The sequence below is a fragment of the Anolis carolinensis genome, chromosome 6, assembly GCF_035594765.1.
Source record: "Anolis carolinensis isolate JA03-04 chromosome 6, rAnoCar3.1.pri, whole genome shotgun sequence".
NCBI lineage: Eukaryota > Metazoa > Chordata > Lepidosauria > Squamata > Dactyloidae > Anolis > Anolis carolinensis.
This window is the reverse complement of record NC_085846.1, coordinates 56,119,981-56,139,748: the sequence shown is the minus strand read 5'-3', so window position 1 is coordinate 56,139,748 and position 19,768 is coordinate 56,119,981. Positions and strand designations below refer to the sequence as shown.

The 19,768-nt window shown below is 37.6% G+C and overlaps 1 protein-coding gene across 3 annotated transcripts in view; it reads right to left on the bottom strand.

The window, feature by feature from the left end:
• Positions 1–19,768, bottom strand: part of vps41 (VPS41 subunit of HOPS complex) — a 150,125-nt gene that overhangs the window by 16,367 nt on the left and 113,990 nt on the right. For all 3 annotated transcript variants that reach the window (XM_003222333.4, XM_008112861.3, XM_062958094.1), the window contains 10 exons: positions 19,271–19,352; positions 15,014–15,106; positions 12,278–12,405; positions 9,240–9,384; positions 8,057–8,098; positions 7,882–7,932; positions 6,130–6,267; positions 4,233–4,287; positions 3,250–3,390; positions 1,783–1,919 (listed from right to left, as the gene is read on the bottom strand). In XM_003222333.4, coding sequence (XP_003222381.2) covers positions 1,783–1,919; positions 3,250–3,390; positions 4,233–4,287; positions 6,130–6,267; positions 7,882–7,932; positions 8,057–8,098; positions 9,240–9,384; positions 12,278–12,405; positions 15,014–15,106; positions 19,271–19,352 — 1,012 coding nt within the window. The remainder of the gene's footprint in view (positions 1–1,782; positions 1,920–3,249; positions 3,391–4,232; positions 4,288–6,129; positions 6,268–7,881; positions 7,933–8,056; positions 8,099–9,239; positions 9,385–12,277; positions 12,406–15,013; positions 15,107–19,270; positions 19,353–19,768) is intronic.

The window sequence follows — 19,768 nt, the reverse complement described above, 5'->3', positions numbered from 1 at the left end:
AAATGCACAACGATGCAGAGAACTCAAAGATGACTGTTCCTCTACACACTTTTGTAGAGATGTTTCATGGCCTAGTTGACAATTGGTTGTAATATAAAAAGACTTAATATAGCTTGTAAAACTCCACTGCCACATGTTCTCAGATTAAATACATATGTTTCTGAAAAGTGTCAAGTTATAAGAGAGCATATCTACCATTCACACTCATGTATAAGTTGACCCCATGTATAAGCTGAGGGCAGGCTTGGGGGCCAAAATTATGGATTTTGATATTCTCTGTCCATGAATTCAATGACCCTTTGAAGAAACCATAAAGCTGATGTGATCTTTGATGAAACTGAATTTGACATCCCTGCTTTAAGGTATTAAGACTGCTATTGCCATCCCTAAGCCACTTTGAGTTTCCTTGTGGAGAGAAAAAGCGGGGAATAAATAAACATAATAATAATTAATGAGCCTTAGTAGATGAAGCATTTGCAAAATAAAATCACCTCCAATTTTGCTTTCAAGTGTTTCAGAAGTGTTGATGTAGTCTACTCTTGCTGAACTCTGACTTAGGATGAAATACCAGCTCTGCCTTCCACTCAGTACATTGAATTCTACTCAGTTACTATCTTCGGCAAAATTCATTACCTCTGAGCAATTTTTTTTGGAGACTGCACTGAGAATTATGGTGTCATTCGGCAGCTATGAAAAAAGTGATTAATAACAGTTCCAAATCATTAGGTGGTAATATAGACTCACAAAGAACAGTATGAGGCACTTGTGACATTAAGCAAATCACACTTTCTAAGTCTCAGAAGAAAGCAATGACAGACTCCCTCTGAACAAATCTTGGCAAGAAGACTTTATGATAAATTTGTCTTAAGAATCACCATGAGTTGGGAACAACCTGAAGGCATACAACAACAACAAATGTATCAAGTAAGTAAGTAAGTAATAGTTTATTTGTATACTGCCCTCTCTCCCAAAAGTGACTCAGGGCGGTTTCCAATATAAAATCAGCATAAAACATTGTACAATAAAACACTGAAACACTATAAAACGCTGTAAGAATGCAAAAAAACAACAACCCCATAACAATTGACTAAAACAATCACATAAACAAAAACAATATAATCACTCAAATAACATATGAATCACAGAAAAAAAGGACCACTGGGATGGAGGAGAGGATGGCCTGGAGAGGCAATGTTATATTCTAAGAAGCTTTGGGGCAGAGGAATAAAGTGCAGTGTTTCAAGTCATAGAGATGGCCTGTGCAACTACTATAGCTATGGGTTCGGTTATCCAAAGGCGCAGCGGAAGATCCAGGTTTTAAGAAGCTTTTTGAAGGAAGCCACGGTGGGTGCTTGCCGGATCTCCTCCGGAAGGGAATTCCAGATCCGGGGAGCCACAATAGAAAAAGCCCGCTCCCTCGTCCCCGCCAACCGAGCCTGGGATGGTGGCGGGAGCTAAAGAAGTGCCCTACCGGATGAACGAAGAGGACGAGTGGGTTCATAGGGGGAGATGCGGTCACGAAGGTAGGCGGGTCCCAAACCGTTTAGGGTTTAATAGGTAAGAACCTGCACCTTGAATTGGGACCGGAAAATGATCGGCAGCCAGTGGAGCTCCTTAAACAAGGGAGTAGATCTCTCCCTGTAGTTTGCTCCAGTTAACAACCTGGCATAATTGTTATTTTAGATTGACTTTCTTAAATGACTGGTTTCCTCCTTCCTTCAAGGCAAAATAAAAAAAAGATAAGAGTAATGTAAGCTAGAAAGAAACCCAGTAAAATCTTACCTGTAAATTGTAATCTTGGAGAATTTTTACCAGTGAATCTCGCAGATTTGGAATTTCCATGTCCTCTTTAATGCGGTGGATTAGGAGGATTGGATCAACATGGGTCCCAATATTGTTTAATAGGCCAGTGATGAAAGCTGTAGAAACACAAAGGGGGGGGGGGGTCTAACTGAAGAACAGAAGAACAGAAGAAAAGCCATGCTGGATCACAGGAATACCTAAACCTATGGCTGTGGATTTTGCTTCCAGTGATCAGAAAATGAGAAAAACAGCACCCTTCTGTTCATCCCACCAATCAACTGATATACAGGAACATACTGGTACTGAGGGGATGTAATGTTGAGCTAAAACAAACATAAAATTCAGAGAACATCTAACTGAACCAGGCATGAAAGATACACATGTCTACATGGCACAAGCAGTTATACTTTTTAATAATGAAGATAACTTGGTGCATCTTGAGATGTGTCTCTTTCATATATGAGAACTGATTTTTAAACAACGGGGAGGGTCTCATTCATTTTCAAGACAGAGTTGATTTCTCAGGTGGCATTCATTAATCTTTAAGAATGAATAAGAAGTAATTGGTGTACTGACAGAAGGTCTATTTTTCAAATTTAAGTTCATTTTATAAAGCTATGCAATTCAATTGGCTTATGGCATGCAACTTTTCACCAGTGATGCTCATGTTTTTTATTTCATGAAGAACATTCAGAAATAGAAATACTGAATTTAGCAGGCAACAGCACGTGCCCTAGCAGCTGTGGAATAGTGTCATCACTTATGCTTATCAGTGCCAGATGCTGCAGAATGAGATGTCATTTATTTAGTATGCCCTAGTACTTCATTACACTGGAATTCAGCTATAGTAATTACATTGCAATTCAAGTTTGCTTCTAATAAACATGTGGGCCAAACCAATCTGACAATATTGTTTATGTACTATTGAGCATACATTATGATGATTCTCCTGATCTTTGCATATTTGACTACACACACATGCACACATTCCCCAACTCATTCAAACACAAGAATGTGTTCTGTTGGTCTGATGGATGAATAGCTGGACAACCATTCAGAGAAGGTTTTTCAAAGTCAGGCAGTCGCACTGCACTAGACCAGGGCTTCTCTTGGCTCAAGAAATAATTTTGTGACTCCAGATATATAGCTATATAAAATGGACAAAAAAAAATAAAACATACACTGATCACAAATCAGCATTTGCAACACTTGCTAAATAGGCTGATTTCACTTTTTGAGGAAGTACAGCTGAAGCATCTTCTGCAGAGTCCACTGTAAACATTACACAACAGATTTGTGTAAATGTCTAAAATGGTCACAATAAGGCATTAAGAAAATTCATCGGGATCCTAATATTGAGCTGAGGGGATCCCATTTGAGGGAGGTGAGACCTATGCAACTATAAGACTTTTAAAAAAACACACACCCAAAGTTGACTTTGCTTACGTGGTTTGTCAATGGAATATAAGATGAGGTCTTCCCAAAGTTCTGCATCATCTTGCTCCTTGGCAAACTCAATGGCTTTATCTACATCATTTAATTCTTCCATGATCATCTTCAGAGCGCTTCGGCTGTTGCCCATTCTACCTAGAAAGATAAAAGCCAGGAATTGTCAAAGGACTATTCATAAAGAGTAAGTGATGCAGGAAAAATACCATCCATTGTTCTGTTTTAAAACATATCCCCTCTGTTCTTATCTTTACAAGACAAATGAGTATTTTTCTGTATTAATGCAATATCTTTCTGAGTGAAATCAAAGAAGCCTAAACACATTTCAATTGTTGCAAAGGTCTGAACAAGGAGGAGTTATTAAACCACAGTATGGTACTAACTGACAGGGATTTAGTCCTACAGTTAAGGTCCTTGGATAATCTCTAAAGATGGGGTGGGGACAACAGCGAGGGAGGCTGCAATCTTATGTACAGTTCCATTTGTGGGCGTAAGTCCCACTGAAAAATCATGAAGGACAGCATGCAAACTTCAGAAACAGTCTCAGTTCAGGATTAGCATGTGCATATAGTTTTATAATTGCCGACCAGAATGGTTTCGCAGAACAATAAACACATTTCCATCTTCAGGATCATTCCTTTAACTTTCATGTCACTATTAAATGATAATATCAGAAGATCACTGACATGAAGAAATACATTTCTGGTGGGTGTCACAACACTGCCTTAATTTCAGTCAGAGATTTGCCACCAGCATTGCTCAAGAGCAGTGAGCTCTTGGGTTGATATTCAGAAGGTGGAGGCAAGACAATAATTACAATTGCTTCATATTTTCCTCAGATTTTTAAAGAAGCAGGTCACTCAACCAGGAGCTTTCCAGAATTGGGAGAGATTTAAGAAATCCTAGCAATATTGGCCTGAAATGTTCATTGTCATCTTTAGATAAAGGACATTGTTATTTATTAAAATGTAGTTACTTACTCAAAAGATAAACTGTTTCTTCAACGAAGTTTCTTTGCTGGCAGATTTCCAGAGCCTTCAATTGAAAAATTAGAACATTAATATCAAAGTAAATTAGTATTTTTTTTTTTTTTAAAAAAAACCTCTTTTCAAAGTAATGATGAATTGAACAACACTACATACAAACACACATACGTGTATATGCTGAAATAAATTCGACTGAGTTTGATGGGACTGATTCCTACTTAAATGGATATAATAGTAGAACCTAAAAAGCAACATAAATGATCCCACTACAGTTCTTAATTAGGATATATTACTTCTGCATTTGAAAAAGTAAGTAACATTGAGGAGCCCGAAACTTTAAAAAAATGACAGAAAAGTGCTTGCAGCAAATGTTTGACTATAACTTGAATTGTACAGTGTTCCCTCACTACTTCGCAGTTCACTTTTTTCAGATTTGCTGTTTTGCGGTTTTTCAATAAACTCTAAAAGACTATTATAAATAATAAAAAATTACAATTTACAGCCTAAAGAAGGGTGGAAGGAGAAGCCAAAGGGAGAAAAAAGGAGCCCAAACAGCAACAGGAGGAGAAGGAGGTCATTTATCAACACACAGTTGGTTGATAAAGACTTAAAATAGTGTATAACTACTAAAATAATGTATAAATATTAAAATAAATATAGTGTCCCTACTTCGCGGATTTTCACTTATTGCGGGTGGTCCTGGAACCTAACCCCAGCAATAAGTGAGGGAACCCTGTAATCATATTACCTATAATAATTGAAATGGTCCTATGATACATTATGTATCAGTGCTACTTTGGGAAAACCTCAAGGGTCATTAGCAATTTTGTTTATATTTCAGTCATATTTTTGGGAGTTCTTCACTCACTATTTTCCCAAGAGTAAGCCAAATATGTATTACATGTACAACAAAATTAAAAAATCTCACTGGGGCAAACACTGACAAACACATGCATCCTAGGGGGCCAGGAGTGGCTGCTACTCTCAGGTGAGGGTTCACCAGGTAGAAACCTGGGATTTTCCTTATACAATGTGCTTCTTTCTATGTTACTTCAAAGGGAAAGTTATCTTTTCTATCCCCATCATATATCATTCCACAAGAAAGTGCAACAATAAGATAAACAGTTATGACTGCAAAGTATTAATCGCAATATTAATCAAGAAAGGAAAAACTCCCAGGCATTGAAAAGATTATTGTTAATGTGATGCAGAGTTCCAGTGTGGTGAAGTGGTTTGAGTGTTGTACTTTGGAGACTATGGTTTGAATTCTCAATGCAATCCAGTGAGTGACTTTGAGAAAGTCACATTCACTTAGGGCCATTCCATTCAGCCATATAACCCAGAATATCAAGGCAGAATAATCCATAATATCTGCTTTGAACTGGGTTATCTGTGTACACATATCCCAGTTCAAAGCAGATATTGTGGGATTTTATTCAGCTGTGTAGAAGGGCCCCCAGTCTCATAGGAAGACAAGAGCAAACCCAATCTAAACATATTTTGCCAGGAAAGCGCCATAATAGGATCACCTTGAAAGCACGCAACAAACAACAACAAAAATGAATCAATAGGTCTAGAAATGCTTGTATGCTAAGAAATGGAGACTCACTGAAATATACAAAAATAGGATAGGAAACAGCAGTACTTTAAGTACAAGAAAAAGACTAGTACAGTTCTCATGTTTTCCAGCAGAGGGAAGCATTTCACATAGAGTACCTAACATGAATTCAAATTGTATTACAAACTGGGGGGGGGGGGGGGGGGGTAATTTTTGTTAGAAAAAGCCAAAGTGTCACATAGTCATGAGCAAGTTTGTGAAATGTACCAGAAACTACATAACTAACAGCTTTCATATTTAGTCAAAGGAGATAGTTTAAGATACAGGTCTCACCTTTTCTAAAGGGCAATGGGTGCTGTCTCTGAGAAAGGGAAGTAAATTTGGTCGGTCATATTCTGCATAAAGGCTGATTTGTTTCTCATGATACCTTTGTCCTTTGTGATGGTCCCTCTTGAACAGTTTATGCAAATACTACAAAAGCAAACAGAAGCACAAATCATGAAAAAATATCAGCTCTGTAAGACTGAAAAGCATAAATCATGGATGCACACGGAAAATATGAGGTCAGATCTTTTGTCTTCCACATCTTATAAGGGATGGAGGTGAGATACTTAAGAGAAGCAGCAGTATAATTCGACAACCTATTCTTTTCTGCCTAAATACTCTCACTTTAAACTAAGACAGCACATTTTCTGAGACAGAATTGGGAACATAGTACTCAATCACAAAAGATGGTCCAAATGAGTAACTCTTACTATTGGAAAGGTGCTCTGGACTAGAGTGCAATTCATTATTCAAGGGAAGCTCTCTCTTATAACCACAGAGGGCATCCGTCATGTTAAAACCTTGCTACCTTGAGTATATTTCATGGATCTCAAAAACTGACATGGGAGAGATACAGAAGAAGTCAGTTTCCAAGCCAGACCACTGGAATCAAACACCCTCAGATGTTTTCAATTACAATGACTACACAACCAACCAAACAAAAAAAAAATCTGGGGCTCCTGGGGTTATTTGGGGCACTGATTCAAAAAATTACATTGGTTAGAAGCATTACATTTCTTAGAAGAGGTTCTCATGGTTTTCTATGAGTGAACAGATGGCAACTGGTAGATGGCATATGATCTGTATGTCAAAAACTAGACCCAATAGGGGAAAACTGGTATTATTTTTGGAATCAGCAGGTCAAATATACAGATACAGGGTTAACATTTGTGGCACCAAAATGTGTGTTAGCCAGTGCTATCAGTTTCAGCCAGTGTGGACAATAAATAAGAAAGGAAGCAACTGTAGAGCAAAATCTGGAAAGAGGAGAGTACTAACTTTTGAAAGGACAAAAGAGTTTGGTCAGTTAGTAAATCCAATATCTTTCAGCCCATATAATGCTGCAAGTATGCCACTATTGAGCAGGGGTTGGGAAAGTGGATTCTAAGGTCATTTGCAGCCCTCAAATGAGCTAACTTCATCAAGCTACCAAAGCAGTTCTGCAGGCTGACAAAATACTCAAACTCTACTTTTCCAGTCAAAACTGAAAGAAACATCAGCCACTTTGTCCCTCCTCCAATATTTAGTCTTTGTGCTGCTTAAGACGAGTTTTAGTCCCATCCAAGTTACCTAACCTATATGACAGATGATAGAGGGCCTAACACAGTCTACGGCTGATTTGTTTAATGACAATGCTAGAGTTTTGTCCATGAAATTATTCTATATTATGCCAGTTTCATCACTGCTGTTGAAGGCACAGACTACTCAGAGCACTTCCACACATGGCTTAAACTTGCTTCGGAGTCGGTTTAAGTCCCTACAGACCCAGCCCAATAGAAGCAGGCTTTCCCAGGGGTTGTCCCCATTCCAGCGTGGTGACTACTGCACTGGAATGGGGCCACCCCAACCCCACTCTCAAAGCCCTAAAAGATATTTGTCCCAAATTTATTTGTTTTTTCCTGAGATGTAGTTTGGACGCCTAAGGTAAAAGTCCAACAGGGCCTGCAGTTTGGAAGGGCCTTCAGATGTCTTCAAGTAGAAAGATTTATCTGTTTCAAATGACACCTGTTAAGAGACCCATACCAAAACCACCATACATACCACATGCTGCAATTCAGGTCTGTCATTTAATTCTTCCACAACTTTATCGATCTAAAAGGCAAGAGAATTGATGCATAAGTTGTGGATACTAACGTGGCCAATATCTTATTCACATCACTTAATGATAACAGGAGGCAATATACCGATAACAAAATAATTGAATAGTTATACTTACAGAGATTTTATCTTCATTATCCAAAAGCATGTCAACTGCTTTCTGAAACCAAAAAAGTTCATGAGAAGGAAGAGTTGTGTGAAATATATCTATATTAAAATAATGCTTGCATACAGATTATGATTGAATTCTCTGTCTTGTGGACAACACACATTGCTATGTGGTTTATTGCACTGCTTCTTAAACATTAGAAAAATCTTCTTGATAATACGAGCAGTTCAGCAATGGAGCCAATTGCCTAGAGAGGTGGTGGTGTCACCTTATTTGGGTGTCTTCAAAAAGAGATCAGATAGCTGGAGATATTTTAGCTGGAGATCCTGCACTGAGCAGAGGGTTGGATTTAATGTCCCATAAGACATCTTCCAACTCTATGACTATATAACTCTAGGTCATTCATTCCAATAAAACTTCTATATTTATTTTTCTCATGACTAGAAATGCAAGGGAAGGTTCCTCTCTAGAGAGAATCAAAACTGAAGAGGATGTAGGATACAAATTGTTGACAACTATTTAATAGAGACTTGAGAAACAGTAACTGAGTGGACAAAATGAAAGCAGACCTGATGCTTTTGAGTAGAGACTCAAATGTTTTCCCCTTCCTATATGTTTTGTCCAACTGGGAGTTTGCCATAGCAGACACATTTTATTTCTTTAATCCAAATTGAAGTATGTGGAGCCTTTCGATAGTAAGTTAGTCAACAATGCAGTTGAAACATGTAGAGAATATCTACATTGCACATGTGATGTACATAGTATACCCCCACCCCACAAACAATGATAATTCATTATGCATTGTATAGGGTTCATTTTGCTTTCTATAGGATTCAATCAGCAAATGCTAATTTCAAATGTCTTATGATTGGTCTCTGTCTTGTTTATGCTGATTGCAAATGAACATTTCCTTTAAGATTTATGGATGCAAGCAATAAAAATATGAATTACTTTCATAGTCTTATGTGACCACAGTTTTAGAAACGTTTGGATCTCTTACAGAAATGAGGAATAAACATTGCAATAAAGCTGCTGGAAACATAACATTTACTCAATCATTTGGTTGTTTCATTTTTTACATGTCAGACTTTATCCAAAATATGAAGTTTGAATGATTAAATTATATTTTTTACTCAGTTCAAATTCTTACAGACAAAAAAGTGTTAAAAACCCCACTTGAAAGCCATCATACCTCTGAATCAAACTCCATTAGCAGAACAATTTTGTCCCTGATGGAGCTGAAAAGATTGTGTTTGTGGATCAGCTGGAAAACATCTTTATGTCTCAGCGTGAGGTAAATTTCAAGAGCCTTTCGGTAGCGTTGGTCATAGGTGTACCTGATAAAGGGGATCATATGTTACAAACAGGCCTGGCTGTCAAACTTTGAAAAAAGCCATTCACTCAAAGATGGAGACAATATTCTACTATCATTTGGAATAATAGGAAACACTTCTTATATACAGTATATGTACTAAAAAGCAATTGGGTACATTTTTTTCTTTAATTTTCTTCCATACAGTCATCTCAATGATCCATAACTCATGCCACATCTTCTGATTAAGAAACGCTTCAAGGATAGTCAACAACTTGAGGAGGAAAGAGTTTCAGCTCAATTTAAAGAAATAGATAGCTAGATAGAGGTATCTCCTGAAATTGTCCTAATTGTTTGTATTACTCATACTCAGGTTGACCACCCTTAAAACATTCCTATTTACAAATCTCTCTCTCTCCAGACATACACCACCAAAAGAGAAAAATAAGGAGAAATACAGTTCAAAATAATCACAATGAAATGCAGGAAACTCAAACACTTGCCTTTGGCTGAGGTCAGGAAATATATAAAAAGTGGGGATCGTTTTTAATATGTAGAAACAGAAGGGAATGAAACACACTTAAAAGCAGGATAAGATTTCCCCGACCATTTTCCAGCACTAAGGATCAACAGAAAGTTTTAACATTACTCTGAAGTGGAGAGCTGCTAGAATTAAACATTTATCCTAGTCATTTTAAACTTGAATCATGAACTAAAGCAGTGGTTCTCGACCTGTGGGTCCCCAAATTGGCCTACAACTCCTAGAAATCCCAGCCAATTTATCAGCTGTTAGGATTTCTGAGAGTTGAAGGCCAAAACATCTGGGGACTCACAGGTTGAAAACCACTGACAGAAAGGTTTTGCTCAAGTCCAAAACATGTGCTTGCTTTGAAAACAGTTTTCCCAATATGAGAATGACTTTACTATAGAAATTAAATCCCTACAAAGTGGAAAAATTGTGCTGCCATTTGGATTATTTATTTATCTTTTGCTGATGTAAAGTGGCCCATATTCCTTTCCACCTGAACACTTAATTAGTTATCAAAACCAATGGATGTCCATTTTCCTTTATAATATAAAATGGAGAGTTTAGAAAGACAAAAGAAGCAGAACTTAATCATTACTGAATTTAAAAGGTGTGGAGAACATGATGTTGTATTCAAAAGGTATATTCTTAAAAATAAGCTGACGCATGGGTTGCTATATTAGGCGGTCTTACGAAACAACACTTAAAAACTCATCAGTCATGCTACTATATATGCCCTATATAATAGGACTTGACCAGGACATTTAGGGCCCTTCCACACAGCCCTGTATCCCAGAATACAAGGCAGAAAATCCCACATGATCTGAGTTTGGACTCAGATAACCCAGTTCAAAGCAGATATTGTGGGATTTTCTGCCTTGATATTCTGGGATATAGGGCTGTGTGGAAGGGCCCTTAGACCAGCTTTTGATATGTTGGGTCACCATACATTACAAGTGTATTGAAAGTGCACAACTATCACTACCATTGCTAGTAGTAGCAATGAAATCTGAAATGAAATCTCATTTTTCATCACCTAAGCTCTAGAACTCTGCACTTATATATGTTTAAAGCCATTCCTGTCAGTGATGGGGGAGTTAGGCTTTGGCCAAGCTCATAGGTGTGATGGGTATTAGAGTTGGGCCCAAATCCAGTTTATTTATTTATTTTATTTATTTCCAACATTTATATCCCGCCCTTCTCACCCGAAGGGACTCAGGGCGGCGTACAAAATTGGCAACAATTCGATGCCTACACATAATTAAAACAGCAATGAAAATCCAATTAAAACAATATAAAAATATAAAACATATGATTAAAATCCATTCATCCAAAATCCTCGTGCTGTAGTCGTAAAACAGTCCGGGTCGTCTTTATCATTTAATCTTCGAAAGCCTGGGCACATAGCCATGTTTTCAGGGATTTTCTAAAACTAAAAAGGGTTGGGGCTTGCCATATTTCTGTGGGGAGGGTGTTCCACAGCCGGGGAGCCACCACCGAGAAGGCCCTGTCTTGTTTGCTGTGTCATAATAAAATAATAATAATAATATAATAAAACTTTATTTATACCCCGCCACCATCTCCCTGTGGGGACTCGGGGAGACTTACATGGGGCAGAGGCCCAAACAACACTCATAGGCCCGGCTTGCAGAGCCTACAGCCAAGCGTCGGGCGCTCAACCCTCATAGGCCTGGACGCTCGTAGGCCCAGCTTGCAGGGCCTACAGCCGAGCACCAAGTGCTAGGCTGTAGGCTTGAGCATCGAACGCGCAGCTGTAGGCCCTGCCCACTGAGCACTCAGTACTCATAGGCCTGACAGGCAAGGCCTACAGCCAAGCGCTCAACACTCATAGGCAGGGCCTGCAGCCCAAGGTCCAAAAATTTTCATTTTTTCCAGACCTTGGGCGGAAGAAAGCTCATTTGTATAGGCAACCATTTCTGGAAGTGGTGGACGGAAATGAAAACAAGGCCATATGAATGGGAGAAATAGAAATGGGTAGTGATTCCATACACAAGACTAATGGGTATCTGGTGCCAGCAATGACAAAGCAAACCCCAACAGGACACAGACTGTTGGTGAGGTCCATCACAGATTTGCAGTCAGGTTGCAAAGTCTGGTTTGATGCAGGAAAACAACACTTGTGACATAGAATGAGACTTCCACTGATACAATGCATTTCAAAATTACATAATCAAAACACATTTAACTTCTTCTCTACTTATGCTGAGTAAGTGAAGGAAAAAGTAGGACAAATAAGCAATAATGTACAGAAGGGAAGTGCAACTGATTGTTTTAAAAAGAGAACAGAAGCACTTGGTCAATGTATCATACTTTCTTACCAACAACCGAGTGATTCCTGCCATGAAAGCCTTCGACAACATATCATACTTACAATTCCGCCAGAGTTTTCAGCAATGTCCTATTCTGTGGATCTTTCTTCAAATGGTCTACAACTGCTTGGACAATTATTGCATTATTATAGAGATTTCCAGGCCATTCCTTAATTAATGTTGCAAACCCCTTAAAAGAAAAATGTTGTTTTCAATTTTGTGAAAATACTTATGATATTGATGAAGATAAATTAACATGATATTCTCAGTGATTACACACAACTTCATCACAGTGCTTTTCCTACATGGCAAGGGGTTGGACCAGATGGCCTATGTGGTTTTTTCCAACCTTATGATTCTATGCCTTGTAGACTCAGGGTTGGGCTCCTTGAGTAAGCCTATCCACTTATAATGAGTTCTTCCTCTTTTCCTAAGACCAAGCATTGTCTTTTCTAATGTGTCATCTCATGATATGCCCGAAGTATAATAGTTCCAACAACAGTTTCTAGAGAGAGATGTTAAAATTCAGTAGTCTAGGACCCATCCATTTGTCACTCTGGCTGGTCCATGGTTTCTCAAAAGCTTTACGCAGTACCACATTTCACATTATTTGTTTTTCTTCTGTCAGCCTTCACTATCAAGCTATCAAAAAATAGACAGAAATCAGAAATACTACAGCACAGATTCTAAACTTGATATTTAATTATACATGCAAACTTTTCTGACTCCCTTGCTATTTTTCGAAAGTTTTCTATTTCTCCATATTGTCCTAATAGTACTCTGTTCTGAACAAGACTACCCACAAGAAAATAAATATATAAATGTTGGTACACACTCTCCTTCCATAGTTTTTCATGACCTATGTCATCCAAAAGCTTTACTATAATATGTAAAGCAGAAGCTCTTTCTTCTGAAGCTCTTTGATGCATTCTATTTTCTAATGTATGTTTTCCATATTGCTTTCTGCTTTTCTGAATCCAGCTTGAACATCTGGCATTTGTTGATCCATATATGGTAAAAAAAATCCTTTCTTATAAAATTTTGAACATCACTTTGTTTGCATGGGAGATTAATGTAATGCCCTGATGGTTACTCCAACTGAAGTGTTCCTTTTCCTGGGGACTGGAGTATTAGTACTTCCAATCTGCAGGCCACTGTTTTGTTTTCATACCTTTTGAACAAAAGAAACATGTACAGTAGAGTCTCACTTATCCAAGCTAAACGGGCCGGCAGAAGCTTGGATAAGCGAATATCTTGGATAATAAGGAGGGATCAAGGAAAAGCCTATTAAACATCAAATTAGGTTATGATTTTACAAATTAAGCACCAAAACATCATGTTATATGACAAATTTGACAGAAAAAGTAGTTCAGTATGTAGTAATGTTATGTTGTAATTACTGTATTTACGAATTTAGCACCAAAATATCATGATATATTGAAAATATTGACTACAAAAATGGCTTGGATTATCCAGAAGCTTGGATAAGTGAGGCTTGGATAAGTGAGACTCTACTGTATTTAACTATGTTGTGCCCAGCCTAGAGCTGAAATCAGAGGTAATATTTGTTTGAAATTGAATGGATTCCATATCTACAGCCTGAAGCAGCTTTATTCGTATGCCATTAATTTTTGATGATTTATTTCTACCCAGTGCCTTTTAGAAAGGCTTCCACTTGCTGTTCTAAAACTGGATTCATAAAGCTTCTATGAATAAATGTCACATTTTCATATTTTGTACTAAGGTCTTCAGTGTACTGCTTTGATAATCTTTTAAATTTTGGCCACACAATGTGTTCCCCCATTGGCTGCATAGTGTATATATATTTGCTTTGAATTTCCCTTTAATTTCTCAGATTTTGTGGAAGAGGCCTCTTGTTCTACTCTTCTGTTGCCTTTTTATTTCTTTGCCTTTATTATTTGCATTCAGGGTTCTAATCCTATTTCTACTACCCTTTACTTTTGCTTCTCACAGAAGAGTTTTGCCTGTCATTCAATGACCAGCATAAAAAGACGGAAAGCACAGATTCACCCTGAAGACAAGACTAGTTGTTGCAAAGTATAGTGTGATAAGGCAACTGTGAGGGCTATAAGTCCAGCAAAATTTTCCAGGAATCTCCAGGAACAATGTCATTATGAACCAAGCAAGAGGTTGGTGGATGGTGTTTAAAAACATATTTTATACCACCCCATGTTAAGGGGAATCAGTAAGCACGACTTGCTTCAGTACACGTCAGCCTAGCTAGCATAATCCCACTGAGACAGCTACTAACTTGTAAGTCTATCCTTCTGCTGAGTCAATGAGATTACACTATTTGGAATGAACAATGATTTAATGATTATTATTTTTGCAACACTTTATCAAAGATGAATTTCAAATTCTACAAATTACTATTTTGTTCCTCAGTTCAAACTGAGTTGGATTGAAAAGGTAAAACATTATTAAGTGGCAACCTATCTAGCACCAAATTTTAATGGATTGGAGACAGGATTGAGATCTTCAACCATCTTAAAGATTTCTACATAGTATCTAATATGGTAGTACAGTGTGCTTTGCAGAGATATAGGGAGAGCTGGATCTTTGGATTTCTTAGCTGTGAACAGCACTAGTGTGCTCTTGCATTTGTGCTGTCAACCCAATACCAAATTCTTGGCACATTCATACTGTTAACATTAATATTAAAGTTTGGTGACACCTTAGTATTTTTATGATAGTTCCTGTACCTTACCCTGACCTCTGCTTTAGCAATAGAGACACTAGAGTAGAATTAGATCAATGGCATTTAGATAGTGTGGTACCTCGTAGTCACTCTCCAGAAATTCATGGAGGACCATTTCATAGATGAATGGCTTTAAGACTGAATCCCGTCTTGGCAAATAGCGGCTGATAGCCTAAAGGAGAAAACAGAACAAAATATCATCCATTCTTCATTCTTCATCCATTCTTCTACAAAATTCCACTACTCTCAATGTATATGTTATGCAAGTAGTCCTTCAGTCACATATGGTGATCCACCAGATAGATGAAAAACTTGAGGTTTGAATATATGTTACCTCTTTGGGACTGCTACAATTCTGCTACAATGACCTGTCAACCTCCTTATGAAGGATGAAGGGTACACTTGCATCTGGGGAAATCACAGTCATGTAGTATTTTATCTTTCATTCCTTTTAGATACACAACAGCCATTTTGCTTCTGTTCTTTTCTGAATAAGAACAGTTGATGTAGCTGCCAGTGCCATAAAGATCTAGAATCTCAGTTCTGTAGTCAATAAGAAAAAGGCTCTTTTGGACTGTAGTTTACAGCAAATTTTTAAGTGAGAAAAACAGAAATTTTCTCATCTCATTCAATTGGTCACATATTTCCAACCCTAAGGTAACAGATAAATTACTGGTATTCACAAGGTTCCATTTTCTCTCTTAGATTATTTAATGTGTGACATCACTGGAATATGTCACCAAAGTTTGATGTCTGCTGCCACCAGCATGTAGAACAACAGTTACTCTTGATCTCTATCTAAATCCAAATAAGAAAGCAAGTAATTTGTAAATTGCATCAGTTCTAGTGAACACAGCTAATGAGGAGGCACGAAACTGCAGTGTAGCAACAACCAAAGGACCGCATATTTCCCACCCTGATCTAAATCCAAGGAAGACTTTCCATTCCAAAATTGGTGTCTGATGTTAGTAATGGGCTGTGTATTGGCAAATAATTAGAAACTTCATCTAAATAAGACAGACGTTCCCTTAGTCAGTCAATAGGAAGGTCTATTAAGAGGCATCCTGCAGTTTGAGTGTTTTTTCAGTATGAACACGTATTTGCACAAAGGAAACATGTATTTAACTATGTTATGCCCAGCCTTGAGCTGAAAGGAAAGGTAATAAATTATTGTTGTTGTTGTCGTTGTTATTGCTATTATTATTATGTGCCAATTGTAAGAAATGTCAGATCATGGTCACATGCATCTTAGAGACATCCAGTTTAGATTATTTGGGACAGCTATTCAATGGTGTCTGACAAATTATACTAGTTCAAAATTGCTATGCACAATGATTTATTTCATTTCGCTGCCTTTCTGCAACAGAGTCAGTAGCTAATGCTCCATTTGTGACACAATTTAAAGTAAACCGTTCATGAGAATCTAAAAGACAGCCTCCTTGGTAGTTGATCTTATCCCATTGAACTCTTTGCTAAAGGAAATCAGGTTAACACCATCTCCATTGTCTTTCTGATGGTGAAGACATTTTTATTCAAAAGGCTTCTAGCTTTTCAGCGACACATTTGCATAAATAAGTTGGGATTGGTGACTACTTTTGCCTCTTTGTTACTGAAGTATATTTAAATGATTTGTTTTCATAATTGATTTATGTTGATAATATTATAATGTACTTTATGCCCGTTTATTTTAGTATTGTAAAATACCTTGAAATCTGTTTTAGCAGAAAGGGAGGATAAAACTTAATAGTTAACCAAATGTTTTGTCCAAAACTGAGTCCAGTTCCATCCTCATACAGAACACATTACCAGAGTAGATGAAAACCTGATCCAATTCTCAATGCAGCACAAGTGATGCAAATCAAAACAGCCAGTCAAAAGTGATTAAACTATTTTGCAGCAGAGTCAAGCCCTAAGAAGTTTTATGTTACATAAAACAGAAGAGAAAATTTCATCCAATCATACTACAAATACATGAATATTAATGTTGACTAATGCCCATGGCAGAATAGCTCACAACAGATGTTAAGAACACCTTGTTCTAATATTGCAGGTTGCAAGTGAGTAGCCTTAACACAAAGTGCCTTCTGTCTTTCTGTAATGGGTTTTCAGCAAAGGGGAAACAACCCACTGTTTAGAAAAGCAATAATTTAACAGAGATGCTTTTGGGAAAACCTACACATATTTTCTACATTTCACAGTCTGCTGGATGGCATAAGTGGAGATATCTGCTGAAGACACTCACATCCAGGTAAGAAATAAATTCAAAAGGGACTGGTGATGGTGAAAACAAAACATCACAATTTTAACAATACATATTGTAAGATGCGTTTTTAGAGTGGAAATAACCTGAGATATTATCTTCAAATGGTAAGGTGTACATCATTCCCCCCACCAAACCCCATAACTGTGCTTAGGCTTCTCCCCCTAATTTTCTAATTCCATAAGAAGGGAGATGTTATGAGAAAAGCTATAATGCAGCAACACCTACACACTCTTGAACAGAAATTTAACAGCTCAAAAAACAGCAAAGGACCACTTGCTGCAAGATCTTAATAATATGTCTCTTTTGGCTCATTGGGTTTGAATAGGAAGACATAAAACTTGGGGAGGGGGGAGATGAGCATGTTATCAAAGGGCATGTACATAAACGTTTTCTACTTTTCAGGAAGTGACACTCTTTGAGCTGCATGACACGGGCAATTTATTAACTTAAATGTTTGCTAGGAAACACAGTCCATTCAAAGACTTTGTTGGCTGTGTCAATAATCCACAAGATGCAGCAAAAATAGTTCCTGTGCATTAAAAATAGTAATATTTATTGATGCTGAATTAGTTTATGGAGCTTTTGTTAATGTCTCAAAGGATATGCTATAATCATGTGAGTCACAAGGCTACAGATCCCTCTATGACCTTTTCTTTTAAACATACACCCCTATGAACAATACAACTGCATGTGGGCAGACTTTATAAGTCTCTCCTGACATGTGATCACTTGCATGAAAACAAGAAATGTGTGGATTATGCTAAAATGTTAAACAATGTCAAGAACATCTTTGTAACAGTTTGTGTTATTTTTTTAATTTGGCCGGAAACATCAAGTTTTTGACACATACTATGCCAGTTCCCAAGCAATGATCCTGTGTAAGAGGAATACTGTATTTCATTGCATATGATTTGCGATCACATCATAGTTACACCCCCATTTTTTGGGTGGAAAAAAGGGATATTTCTGTGTTCCATACATAATAGTCGCAGGTCCGTTTAGAGCTGACTCCCACTTGCTTTCTTCTTTCCCCAAAGACAAGGCAGTTTAAAAACTATGAAATTGAGATCTCTGGAGCACCATTCTTTCCTCCTTCCTCCAAGGCAGTGGTTCTCAATCTGTGGGCTGCGGCCCAGCAGTGGGCCACGAGAACAAAAATCTGGTCTGTGAACCTCCTTCCTTCTTATTTTATTTCCGCTCCTTTCAACAGAGCTGACCATTGCATTGGATAGAGCACATCAGCTACAGATTATTAAATATGTTTTTCTGCGGGTGAGCAGATGGGGACTACTGGATAGCACATGTTCTGTATCAGAAATTAGAGATGATGTGGTCTATCCAATGCAATTTTCTGAATCAGCACCCCAAAAAACCAAACCGAATCTAAAGTTGACCAAAAACTGCTTCGTAACCCTTTTGGTACTAATGTTGGAGAGAGGTCCCTGGACAAAGTGGTCCCTGTTCAAGTGGGCCTTGGTCAAAAAAGGTTGGGAACCACTGCTCCAAGGCAAGGCAGTTTAAAAAACCTGAAATTGAGGTCTCTGGGACTCAGGTCGTCCTTTCCTCCTCCTTTCTACAAAGAGCCCAGTTTCAGGTTTTGTAAACTACCTTACCTTTGGAGAAACAAGGAAGGGAGGGGGGATTATCCTTCTCCCTCCTGTTTCAGCAGTAAGGCAGTTTATTTTTTTAAAAGAATAGAAACTGGAGAATCAAAGGCAATTTTTATTGCATAACAGTCACAACCCCCCTTTTCTATAAAAAAGGGAAAAGTGTGACTATTATGCAACAAAATACAGTACGTGCATACATATTCATACAGGCACATATTTTGTGCTATGCAAGCACTATGAATGTAGGCTTGATTTTGGTGAACATTCTCTCTGAGAAAAAGTGTTGGTGGAAGCTTTGAATTATCTTACATTTAACTAAAATCAAACACCCACATAATTTGTTATCTTTGGTGAGATACATTCAGTTTCAGTCATTCACATACAAACAATTCTGTAAGCCTCTGGGAGGCAGTCTATCTAACGAATTTACTGAGGCGCCTGTAATTTACATAATCATACATACCTTAAGTTGCCCAATTTCTTTGAACCTATGTACTTCAAATTCCCATAGATCTGTATTCTTGCCAAGTATTTTCTGGCATTTTCTGAATTGAAAAGATATACAGAAAAAGAGTTCATGAACTGAACGTTTTCCTTCCAAGAACCTTATTTTCATTATTTGCATAATGACTTATTTGGAATAATATATCATATTGCCCCTTCTCACTGAAGCCACCACCAGCAACCACAACTAGAATACATTATGCACATAAAGTTCTCATAATTAATGGAACATTCACTTCTTACATGAATCAAAGATACAGAGAGTCACAAAGGCAAAACACTGCTGAGTAGTCAGCTGCATTTGTCCTTTAGTCATTATTATCTGTGCTAACAGCATTCAGTATTTGTGTTGTAATAAAATGATTTACATATTAGAATAATGTTACCAATAAATAGACTGAGTATCCGTTATCTGAAATGCTTGGGACCAGAAATGTTCTGTAGTTCAGATTTGGCA